The sequence below is a fragment of the Colias philodice genome, chromosome 27, assembly GCF_061535455.1.
Source record: "Colias philodice isolate Cphi_HAF_F1 chromosome 27, ilColPhil1 Martin Lab GWU primary, whole genome shotgun sequence".
NCBI classification, from domain to species: domain Eukaryota; kingdom Metazoa; phylum Arthropoda; class Insecta; order Lepidoptera; family Pieridae; genus Colias; species Colias philodice.
The window spans coordinates 6,658,571-6,672,027 of NC_143112.1; the positions used below are offsets into that span (position 1 = coordinate 6,658,571).

At 33.4% G+C, this 13,457-nt stretch overlaps 1 protein-coding gene and 1 pseudogene across 2 annotated transcripts in view; both read right to left on the reverse strand.

Moving 5' to 3' along the window:
* Positions 1-13,457, reverse strand: part of nrm (neuromusculin) — a 361,740-nt gene that overhangs the window by 16,992 nt on the left and 331,291 nt on the right. For both annotated transcript variants that reach the window (XM_089711855.1, XM_089711856.1), the window contains exons 8-15: positions 7,507-7,524; positions 7,054-7,204; positions 6,278-6,389; positions 4,243-4,421; positions 2,609-2,785; positions 1,903-2,043; positions 1,094-1,202; positions 233-390 (exon numbers count right to left, since the gene is read on the reverse strand). In XM_089711855.1, the coding sequence (XP_089567981.1) occupies positions 233-390; positions 1,094-1,202; positions 1,903-2,043; positions 2,609-2,785; positions 4,243-4,421; positions 6,278-6,389; positions 7,054-7,204; positions 7,507-7,524 (1,045 nt within the window). The remainder of the gene's footprint in view (positions 1-232; positions 391-1,093; positions 1,203-1,902; positions 2,044-2,608; positions 2,786-4,242; positions 4,422-6,277; positions 6,390-7,053; positions 7,205-7,506; positions 7,525-13,457) is intronic.
* Positions 10,030-10,709, reverse strand: LOC149476683 (uncharacterized; annotated as a pseudogene).

Here is a 13,457-nt window from a genome sequence, read left to right on the forward strand (position 1 = left end):
CTATAATCTTACTTTGCGATGCGTAGACGCATTCGATCGGTCCAGCATCTTGCGCTCTACTGACGATTTTAGTGTTGCAAGCACTTCAAAAGTTTTTATTTTTTGAGCATAAATATATTTTGTACCATATTAAATAATAAAAGTAAAAAAAAAACGTTAGATAAATTCTCGGGATTTTTTTAAAGTTGAATGTATCAAATTGTACACAGTACCAAGAATAGGGTTAACTCACCCAGCACGTCCACGCTCACGCTAGCAGGCTCCCCCTCTCCCCCCGCACTAGTGGCGCGACACGAGAAGTTGGTCCTGTGGTCCAAAGTGACCGGGTCTATGGTCCAGTTCTGGGATACAATGTCGCTTACTAGACGACCGCCGCGATGCCAACGGTATCTGAAAGTTTTTATTAGTCATATAATAAAAAATATAATTTTTAATACGTTTAATGTTACATCCTAAATGCGGCAAATTTTTAAGTAGGTAGTGTTTCGTGAAATATTCTGTAAGAAAAAAAGTATCCACAAAGTTACTATGTCTACTCTATTGACAATAAAAAAAGTTAATATTCTTTAAAAAAGTAAAAAACACGCATAACATTATTGTCACCGATCATTGATAAATGTTAAAAATTTGAATAAATTATGTCTGTTTAAAGTGGTTCAAAATTCAATGTAAAGGAGTCGGTTACATACAAACATACAGGTGAAGCTAATAAAAGCGTGTTAAAAAACTTCTAGAAAAAGCGACTGATATTTCTAATGCCTATGATATAATTGGTGATGGTTTAAAATTACCATTATTACGAAAACCCCTATATAACTTAGGGGTTACAAACCCTTGCTTATAAAATTTGATTTAAAGTAAATTACAACCATCCATGTAATATTTATTAGCTGTAAACAGTAATTTAACTGGCAAAACATAATTTTAAAATACAAAAAATAAGTAATGTCACCACAATATAGAGACAAAACTAGACAAAAAAACTTACTTTTATTCGATTGATATTTTTTTTTAATTGAGCTATATAGGCTCTATTTATATTTTAATCTCGACCAAAACCAGGAGAAACAACAAGTATAATAATTCTTCTTACCTATGAGCTTCAGGTCGACCCTTTTCTTCAATACTACAGCTAAGTACTAAAGATTTGCCTTTCACCACTCGCCATGGGGAATAAGTTAATTTCGCTGGACCGGGCGGATCTGAAATTTAAAAGGATAAAAATATCATTTATTTCAAGGAAATGTTATTATCTACATGTTACAGTCGAAAATAGTTGCCGGTTAGAATCACTTTTGACCAGCAATGATTTTTGACTGTAACATAGATGCATTTTTTCTCTGGGGGCGTCCACGTGAGGTGTTTTTTTTATTTATTTTTTTTTAACGATGATGATGAGATCTGACTAAACCTCCTCTCTCCCTAAAACAGGTCACGTTATTTATGGACGCCCCCCGACAGAGAAAACAGTCAAAACAGCTATTAAATTAAAGCATCTTTGAAGAAAGCTTTAAGCTTCAAGTTTACTTTTAACTTAGAGCTTCTTTGAAGAAAGCTTCAAGTTTACTTTTAACTTAGAGCTTCTTTGAAGAAAGCTTCAAGTTTACTTTTAACTTAGAGCTTCTTTGAAGAAAGCTTCAAGTTTACTTTTAACTTAGAGCTTCTTTGAAGAAAGCTTCAAGTTTACTTTTAACTTAGAGCTTCTTTGAAGAAAGCTTCAAGTTTACTTTTAACTTAAAGCTCCTTTGAAGAAAGCTTTAAGCTTCAAGTTTACTTTTAACGATATTTCAGTAGACATTAATTACTTGATCAAAGCAACCTATAAAATTTACTTTTCCCTTTTTCATAAAGAAATACAAAGATTCAAATGTCAGATTTTTTATTATTAATTCTAATACTTACAATTTACAACTAGTTCCGTATACTGGCTTTCATTGCCCCAGCCAGCGTAATTCTTGCCTTTACAAGAATAGTTGCCATGGAAACTCTTAGTTGTATCTTGTAGTAACAGCATCGATGGGTCCACTTCGTTGCAGAGGTTTTCTGGAATACACAAACACATAAAATTAATTGATAAATCATTATTAAAGAAACAATATAGTAATAATTTTAGAATAAATTTATTTTTAGGATACATTTTGCAACTTTTAAGATACAAAGAAAAGGAGAAAGAATTAAATTACGGTATTAGTTAAATATCGTGCAATCATACTAATATTATAAATGCGAAATTTTGTGAGGATGTGTATGTGTGTGTTTGTTACTCTTTTACGCAAATACTACTGAACAGATTACAATGAAATTGAGCACACATATAGGGAGTAACTTGGATTAACATAGGATAGGTTTTTTCCCGGAAATCCAACAGGAACGGGAACTGTGGGGTTTTTCTTTGAAAACGCGGGCGAAGCCGCGGGCGGAAAGCTAGTATTTTATAAAGTACTAGGTACGGTAGTACGGTTTCATCCGCATTCCTCCGCTCCTGTTGGTCTTAGCGTGATGAATATAGCCTAAAGCCTTCCTCGATGAATGGGCTATCTAACACCGAAATAATTTTTCTATACTACTTCTTACTACTTCTCACTACTAACTACTATTAACTACTCACCATCAGTCCCATTACACTCCGGTAGATGTTTCAGCAGCTCCCCATCCAAGTACCAAATAACTTCATCCAAAACAGCAGGGTTGCCGCTAACCACAGAACAAGTGAGGGTCACGTTGCGATGTTCCGTTTCAAGTATGGGGCTTTCGGGGCTCATTGTGAGTCGGACTTGGGGCTTAACTGGAATATTTAAAAATAATAGTTACTATAAATTTATAAAGAATAGAAAAAATTCGATCACGAGGCGGGACTCGAACCCGCATCCTTTCACGCCAATCCGGGGCGGATGCTTGACAAATTCAATAGAATAAATTCGATCGCTCTGGCGGATCACGAGTGGTTGAATCTGTACTTATATTTTAAGGAGGATTTTTTGGGTAAGTTTGTTTATTATAACTTAAAACAAATATTAATAAATTGATCTTTAAAAATATTTTACCATCATTACATCTGAGTATTATTAGGCTTCATTTTATAATTTTGTTACATTCTAATTATATTAATGTATGGATGTAAATTGTTAAGGATCAATCGAATTCTATGATAACAGTGATAAAGCTTTAAAAATAAACATTTACAGCCGTACAAATAAAAACTTGCTTATTCAAACCTTATGCAATGCATAGATATGATAAGAATAAATAAAGAATAAGGATGTCATAATTTCTTACAAATAAATTTGGAATAACGTCGATGTAACTATGCTCACGCTATGCAATAGGCGCGGAGCGGCAACGTAGCAATTCATTCACAAAATTATGAAAAACAATTCAAATTGTCTACGGTTAAACCTTGGTGCTGTCATTTTGACGCTCGTTTGACTTCGTCGAATTTGTTGTGAAGTTTCATTATACGATGTTCTGTTTATTTATTTTTTTAATATTTATTTGAAATAATTTAAATATATCATTAAATATGCAAGCAAATGAAAGAGAACCCTATCCAATATCCGGAGAAAAGAAGATAAACCCACCTTGAGATAGAGAGTTGCCAAATAACTGGTACTCAAAACATACAACTCCAAGCTTAGAAGATTTATATTTTCAACGAAAGCTTATATTATTGTGATAAGTTTAGAAATAAAAATAGTGTTTTATGTATGTATGGTTTGGCGCATGTCGTAAATAAATAAATCATTATAAATATCAAAAGGGTTTTTCATAATTTCGTATATTTTGACATTTCATACTAAATTTTCCATTTCAATAGATACGTAATGAAATTATTAATTTGCTTAACTTTTTCTACTTCTCGTATTACTCTCATTGCTATTATCTCAAATTTAGATTGAAAATAGGTTCTAAAACTTGTAAAACACAGCACAATGTACTAAAAAATACGTTATAACTCAGTTATGTCAGACTTATACTAGGGTGGTAGCCGGAATAAGGACGAAATAGCATTAGTATGAATACTTATTACGAAGTTATACTAGGTTTCATTTATTACGTGTTTATTTGTATGATTTTTCCTTATTCTTAGTTTATTCTTTTCATAAAATGTTATAACTCGTTTATTTGTACGGCTGTTAGTATTTTAATTTAATTTAATTGTCCACATTTAATTGTCCATGTCATCACCAGTTGCGTCAAGGATGATGAGACACGACGCTTTATAACAATTAGATGATGACTCACAGAGCACATTGACGCTGATCATCTCGCCCGTAGTCCCGTTGCCCACAACGTTAGCGAGCAGGCACGTGTAGTTGCCCATGTCATCACCATTTGCGTCGAGGATGATGAGCGCGTGTTGATCTGTCGTACCGCCTTGGTAGTGGCTTGTGTTTACGTTTAGACGATCACCGTTACGGTACCTGAAAATAGATAAATAAATACATAGGTCATACAATATTATAAAGGCGAACGTTTTTATGTTTGTTTGTTACCTCTACGCAAAACGTGCTGAACCAATTTTCATGAAATTTAGCACACAATTAGAAGGTAACATGGATTTAGCATGAAGACTAGTTTTTATTCCGTAAATCCCACAGGAACAGTTATTTTTAAAACGGGGGCGAAGCCACGGGCGGAAAGCTAGTATAATTTAAAATAGATATTATGCCGTCGTAAGATCGTAAAAATCGTTAGATAACTAACTCGGGGGATTGTAAACAGTCGAATTATTAGCATCACATTTATTTGCTTTGCTTGCAAATTAACGAATTCTTTTTCGTTAGACTATAATGCGAATATATCATGCAAATAATTTACATTTCCCAAAAGACTATTAAGGTGCAGTCGTAAGGTCGCAACTCGAAAGAGCTCTCATAATAATATCATACATCATCATCACTACATAGTATGTATAAAACAAAATCGCTTTCTCTGTCCCTATGTCCCTTTGTATGCTTAAATCTTTAAAACTACGCAATGGATTTTGATGCGGTTTTTTTAATAGATAGGGTGATTCAAGAGGAAGGTATTAGTATATAATTTATTAGGTTTTAGACAAAGCGGGCGAAGCCGCGGGCGGTAAGCTAGTACATAATACAACAGCAATAATTTGCTGAAATGTAATGCGTTAAACTGTAAGCATTAGGTATGTAATACGAATCATAATTAGTATTCCACAGACTACAATTTCACGAGATACATTATATTAAGACCTGCTGACTATAGAGGCAAGTTATTACCATTATTTTTCAAATTAATATCGAATCTATTCAAACTTCGCTGAAAAATAATAACGACATTAATAATAATGGCCAAACAGAAGATTTTGTTTAATCTTTTGAAACTCGGTTAAACAAAAACGAACAAAATCATGCCTTACCACAGCCGTAAAACTTGCTCACTTAAAGAGATTACGTATAAAATATTTCAAGATTAAAAGGCCTAATGCCACAAAAGTTAGTGCTTAAAACTTGCACCTTTATGACCTAACTTAACTTGGGCTTAACGTTGTTACATGTTACTTGTACTTCGCATGTTAAACTTTGTCCTATTAAGTGTACGGCCAAAAGATGACTAAAATTTTGAGCTAGATTTTGTGTTGTAAGTTAGATTGCTTAAATTTATGTTACACTAGCGTGTCCCGCGGTTTTCACTGGGCTAATTTGTGAAAAACCAGTACCCTGTGTTTAACACTGAGTCTTCAACTATATTCATTCGAAAGTTTATAAATAAATGGAGTGGTTAAGCCGTGAAAAGCCTCAGACAGAAATACTTGCATTAGATACTGGATTCGATTCAAATATTACAGGAAATATGTATAATTATATTATATCAAAGAAATATTTGAAGATAATAATTAATAACTTACTTATATTTTTGCTCATAAATCGACAATATAAAAATGAAACCCGTTTCGCATTGTCACGGCATCACGTGTGTACGGCTGAACCGATTTCGATAATTCTTTTATTATTATATTCCTTGAAGTACGAGGATAGTTCTTATGTAGGGAAAACGTAAATATGTACCACGGGCGATGCCGGGGCGGGTCGCTAGTTAATTATAATTTAATAGCTCCAGTCGACGAAAGAAATAAGGTTAGTTAATATTACACTTAAAATAATAGTACTTATCCCATTTATTATATGATTGTGATAGTCTAGTATTCATTAGGATGTAACATAACCCAACATTAAATAATATGATTGCCCCTAATTATCTCTATAGCTTTTTACATACAAATATCAATCATAAAGTAATCAAATTAAATACATACCATATAACATCAGTTAGAGATGATGGATTGCTCTCATATTCGCTTTTTAATAATATCTTCGTGCCTTCCACGACCGTAATGTTAGCGGGGCCCACGTGGACTATGGGAGGATCTGGAATATTATAATTATTGTGTTATTTTCATATACATAATATAGACTGAATTAACGCTGTGTTTTTATTAACACGTAGAACGATTAAGTACCTACTTATACATATAGAATAGCAAACACGCACACGCATTTATTCATAGTTTGAGGAGACCGTAGATTTGCGTACCTAATTGATAAAAATTTCAGCTTGATACCTCCACGCATTCCTGAAAAAAGGGTCTTGACAGACAGACAAACTTTCAAATTATTAAGGATATTTTTTTATATTACGTAACTACCTAATAATAAATTTTTTGTTTTGTATTCGTCTATCTTTGTTATAAGATGTTGCTTCTTGCGTTGAAGATAGGAAAGCGCTTGACAATCTCGTCTGATGTAAAGCTAAGATGTGGTCTAAGATGGTTCCTTACGGTAGGTACCGATTCACTCTACGATTGATGCTGCGCTCATCATTCATCATCATTTCAGCCTTTCAGGACGTCCACTGCAGGACATAGACCTTCCCCAAAGATTTTCATAACGACCGATCACCAGCGGCCGATGCTGCGCTATGTTATGACAATTCTCCAACTCCCCGGTACGATGTATGAGCTGATGATCGTTGTTACACACACGCACACACTTACTCTCTCCCACACACACATTTTATAGTAATTCTACTTACACCAAACCTCCAATTCCCGTGTAGCATGTATGGGATGATCGTTATTATCTCGCATAGCATCGTTCACAGCCTTGCAAATAAACTTGCGGCCGTTTTCAAAGCGAGTCGCTTCGAAGGTTAGGTTCGATGTCGTTTCGAATGTTGTGTCGCTCTGGAAAAAGAAAAATGAAATAAAATAAATAACAGAGGAAAACTTTATTTTATTGCTTGCAATGATTGATATAGCTATTAAAAAAATATTGCTTATTTTTAAGCTCTTTCAACTACCTATGCGGCTAGTGATCGGTAGGTATGCAAGCAGAACATATTAGTAGATTTTTTAATAGATCATAAAAACAAAATCCATGCGGTTTCAGATGCAAAAGAGAGCGACAATGATCGCTCTTATTACTAAAAAATCTTTATTGACTATAAAGTAATTTAATTGAATGATTTGAAGATCAAAAAACTCACCGATTCTACCTCTCGTTGCTGCGTTACATGAAACAAAAAGAAAGTTCATTAGACAATTAATAGCTCATGTATCTATTAACCAACTATAACAGACCATTAATTAAGTGCCTAGTCTTATAAATAAACGGTTGATTAAGTTTACACCACATACGATTTTAGAATCACAGCATCATAAAAAATGTTGCAATTTAACATACAAAGTCGCGGACTCAACTCAACACAAGTATATAAATAGTAGATATAATACAAAGATGCAGAATACTTTTAACGCCGTCTCGACGTTATACAAGTGAAGTGCCGCAAAAAATCTCAAAAATGTTTTCTGAAATCCTTTTTGTCCTTGCTCCAACTTTGCAAAGTTCATGGGAGTACGGAGAAATAAAAAGCGTAGTGCGTAATGGAGGGTGTAGGTTCCGTAGTTTTAATTTACTTTTTTGAATATGAATAATACATATATATACCTATGCTTCGTTACTTATTAAGTTCGACATAGATACATACCTACATTAAATAATTAATGTAAATATAAAAAATTTAGGATTTAAATAATACCAATAAAAACATCCCATTTTAACAATATAATATAAATGAATTTTTCTGTATCCAACACACGTAGAAAATAAAGCAAAGATTTTATCGAATAGATAACAAAGATGCACTTATTAAATGAAGTCGGTTAAATATGAAAACTTTTGTCGCAAAATAAGCCAATTATACCAGCTTCAGGTAAATACAACGCTGTGACAATCACAAAATGATTTTCACACTTTTAAATAATTAAAAAACCTTATAAATTTACCACGGAACCCTAAAAAAGATTTCTCAAACTTCCCATTAACAATTTAAACGTTAAAATCAGAGCTGCGTTAGCGAATGCGTAATTTCAAGTTAAAGATGTATTTAATAAAAAGTAACATGGTTTGCGCACTTGAGAATAAAACTTTATAAAGCTTTCGAATGCGAGGGTATTTTGAGAAAAGCAGGGACGTAATTAATGAGGCTTTGACGGGCTTTCATAGCCATTTTATACAATAATATTGAATCTGTATGTTACTTTCAACTCTCAGTAAGTAAATAATTAAAATTTTGAACCTGTATGTTACTTTTAACTCTAATTAAAGTAAATAAAATCAAAATTGAGTTAGTTGTTTTAAATATTACACGACTAACGGTTTATAATGTAACTTTTGTTGCAGTTATCATATTTAATTAACAAATATTTGTGTCCACAAATATTTGATGTAGCTTATATGCACATCGTGGAAAATGTTGCGGACGAATCCTAGAGTACCTATTGATACTCGGCAATATGATAAACTAGCTTTCCGCCCGCGGCTTCGCCCGCGTTTTCAAAGAAAAACTCGCATAGTTCCCGTACCCGTGAGATTTCCAGGATAAAACCTATCCTATGTGTTAATCTAAGTTACTCTCTATATGTATGCTAAATTTCATTGTAATCGGTTCAGTAGTATTTGCGTGAAAGAGTAACCAAACACACACACACATCCTCACAAACTTTCGCATTTAAAATATTAGTAGAATGGATAATGTATCTCCGTAAAACTAATTTAACGATATAAGAAAATCTTATTTTTAAACGCGATTACATTAGCATCATAAGAAAACAATAATTAAACAAAGTCAATTACAATAAACAAGAGACAATTAGAGGACAAAAGAATAAATAACAATGACTCGGGTTCGAAGACACGTAAGTCGTAACTTAATTAACTTAGTACAGAACCTAAGTAAACCTAATAGAAATTAAGTTTTCGCTAAGTTAATTTTTTAAATCTAACTTGATGAAAGCGGACTAGGTATAGTTATTTACGAATAAGAGTAGAAGTATCTTTATACAAATATCACAAATACGAAATATTTTTCGATCAGGGCTTAAATATATATATATACTGAAAAGCCGTATATTTCCCAAAAATTCTGACAATCTTATCTCATTTTTTTTTACTTCTTAATCTCGGATATAATAATGATCTTAATTAAATTCAAGCAAAACCAGGTCGTAAAGCCAGTCTAGATAAAATTATAGGCTCTAAAAAGCTACACTGCAAATCCGTCCCAAAGCAACCGAGGAAAACATTTACGACTTGAATGTACCTTAAATGCAGCCTACTAGAGTAATCGGATTAAGTGCTAGTGATGTGCTGAGTGCTTATCGATAATTTAATTCGTCTGCACGTGATATTTTATGCAGGATAGTGGCGGTTTATGGACCGATGATGAGAGGTGTGTGTAGTAACAAATTAGAATATTCGACAGAAAATCAGTAACGCGCGAGAAATCTAGTTTGGATGATAATTAGCAACTGTAGTATAATTTGTAGATATTAATTCTAAGTTTGAAACATTTCGCTTTATTTAAAAATACACTATATTATATACACATCTTATTACTATTTCCATTTATATTTAATAGCACGTTGTATTTAAAGCTTTAATTTAGGCTTTCTGAAGCTTTTGACGTGATGATTTAATCTACCTACTATAATAATAATTTATTTATTAATAGAACATCAGAGGTCCACTTGTAAGTATTATTTCTTAATTACTATGTTAGTTTACATTGTTTTTATACAGTTTACATTTACATTAATTTAGATATTATCATTATTGAATATTTTACCATTTATAATTAGTCATTTTATTTTTATTAATATAAGATGTGTGTACTTGCTCACAATGGTGCAAGTACGCACAATCGAATCTGTCTGCAATCATTTTAAGAGCGCTATTGGTACTGCCCCACACCCGGCGCACCAGAGATGTACATCTCTTCCGTATTATACTATAAAAGCAATCTACCCGAGCTTCAGCAAACATCCCTGATGTGCTACAGTGGCGAGGCAGCCCCATCAGCGCTCTGAATGCGTTGTTATATTGAATACGCAGAGCATAGTATGCCCGACAACCATAGTTATACCAGAGGCTGCACGTGTAGAAATTAGTTCAATATGCTCTGAATAGTGTTAATTTCACTTCAGTGGAACAACGAGCAAACCTCCTGGCCACCATGTTCGCACGGACCGACAACGCTCTACGCTCCCTCTCTATGTCAGCATTATCCTTCAAGTCGGATGTCAGTATATGGCCTAGATATTTATATTCATTGACTCTTTTTAAAACAAGCCCATTCAGGGTGATTGGAGGCATTGACCGGGGTGATTTCCCGCCTGCCTCGAAAACCATAACCTCACTACAATTATAAATATTACGGATAAATATTTTCAGCACAATATTCAATTTAACTCATCGAAATCCAATTCCCGCACTAGTGCTTTCGAAGCAGAGCCAGCAAAACTTCGTCCAATGAAATAGCATCAATTAATTCTTTAAATTGTTGAAAAGAACTGAATGAGAATTAAACCTGTTAGCGAGTTTGACATTTCATTGTGAAAGTTCAGCTCGCTATTATCGTTCGCGTATATAAAACTTGAAGTATTAATTAATTTATCGATAAGTGGTTCGAACAACACTATGTCTTAAGCGATTACGCAGTTTACGTGCTAAGACGATGTTTAAAAGCTGATATCACAACGTTATATTACGATTTAAGTAATAAATTAACAAAATGGAATAAATTTAATATTAAACTTGAGACTTATAATATACGGTTGCTCGACTGCTTAATATTGTGTAATGTTTCATGGTGTGTAGGTACAGAGGTATGTGAGTGTATATGTTTCTTTTATAATCCATATTAATATTATAAATGCGAAAGTAACTCTGTCTGTCTGTCTGTTACTCAATCACGCCTAAACTACTAAACCAATTTGCATGAAATTTGGATGGAGTATTTTGATACCCGAGAAAGGACATAGGCTACTTTTTATCCCGGGAAAATGACGCAATCCCGGAAATCCCACGGGAACGGGAACTATGCGGGTTTTTCTTTGACTGCGCGGGCGAAGCCGCGGGCGGAAACCTAGTATACATATAAACTTCTAAACGTTTTGGATAGGATACGAAAGACTATGAAAAACTTCATTCGCATCATCTGAAGGTTATGTTTTTCGAGTGTAGATATGTATGTATATTTAAATGTGTTTGTTGTCTTATTAACTAAACTAAATTTAGTATAAAAAAATGAATGACGAGATTTTTAAGTTATTTAATGTATCGGATAACAAAGCATTGACGATAACAATGATTAAAATATTTTAAGTTAACAACTGTTTTCTATTCCTTTATAAATATACTTATTTAATACTAGCTTTCCACCCGCGGCATCGCCCGCGCAGTCAAAGAAAAACCCGCATAGTTCCCGTTCCCGTGGGATTTCCGGGATAAAACCTATCCTATGTCCTTTCTCGGGTATCAAAATATCTCTATACCAAATTTCATGCAAATTGGTTCAGTAGTTAAGGCGTGATTGAGTAACAGACAGACAGACAGAGTTACTTTCGCATTTATAATATTAGTATGGATTTATTACTGCGTTAAATTATAAAAAGAAATGTTTGACGAAAAAGAAAATTACGTAGCAAGATTAAGCCGAAGTACAAAAGAAAAACTAAGCAATAAAGAAAATTAAACGTGAAGCCGCCTTTAAACTGTTCTCATGGAGGAATAAAACACTTTGGCAATATTCGTGGGTGTAGTGCTGGCCGTGATAATTGGGATGCTTTAATAAATTAATCCCTACTCTATATTATAAATGCGACGCTGTGCGTCTCTTCTTTACGCCACCACTGAACCGAATTGAATGAAAATTGGCATAGTTTGTGTGACCTCGGCACTAGGTCAAATATGCGGATATATCTACTACCTTGTATACGTTATAGCTCTGATTTAAAACTAGCTTATAACCTACAGCTTCGCTAACGCAACTGATAGAAGAAAGCAATAAGACGTTTTACCGCGGTACTAAACCGCCTACCTATGCAACTTTCTAGTCTTACAAAAATCGTATCATAATCACTTCGTTGCAATAAAAACAATTACAGTAAAAACAACTTACAAAAAATTAAGAATTTATCGATTTTCATGTCACGCACTGTATCTATTCTCGTAACGAATTAAAATCAATTAATTATGTACGCTGTTAACAGTTCAGCGGGGAAGACTTTTATGAATTTACATCGCTTCAGCGCTACTTAGATATCTTTAAATAATTATAGAACAGCTGTTGAAGTGCTTTATGGTTAAAAATTTTCTATAGAAAAATGACCAATGAAATAAGAATATTAAAAAGCGAATTTTTATATATTTTTTCGTTAAAATCGTTTTCATAATTAAGGTTTAAATCAAAAAAACGGGATAAATAATAAAATCGACCTAGTCCCACAATGGCTTGTGTTGTGGCCTGTGGGGTACTAGGCGACGATAAATATAATATTTAATATTTAATAAATACATATATAGATAATAACACCCAGACCCAAGAACAAATAATTGATTACATCACACAAATATTTGCCCTGACCGGGGATCGAACCCGGGACTGTCGGCTCAGGAGGTAGTTACTTTTACCACTGCGCCAACCGCGTCGTCATGGGGATGGAAAAATAATGTTCTAAAAGTCTAAAAATAATTAATATGACATCTACTAAAACTGGTTTGACTATTTCAATAATATTCCTAATATTTTGAGTTCGATTCTGCGAAATGTTCTAGCTTGTAAATCTTCTTCTTAGTTTATACTAAAAACAGAATCTACATGGAAATAGTTGTTATACCTACTTGTTGTTTTGTACTTATTGTCTTCTGTTAAAAATAATAACTTTTATAATTGAAAAACTAAGAGCAGTTCGTCGAGCGTTAATTATTTTTGCTTGAAGAGCGATTAATCAAGTTAAATAAATATAACCTAAGATATTCAGATCTAGATCACAACAGAGTAGCGCAATACTTTATTTTTATAATAAAAACTAGCTTTTCGCCCGCGGCTTCGCCCGTGTTTTCAGAGAAAACCCGTTCCCGTAGGATTTCCGGGAT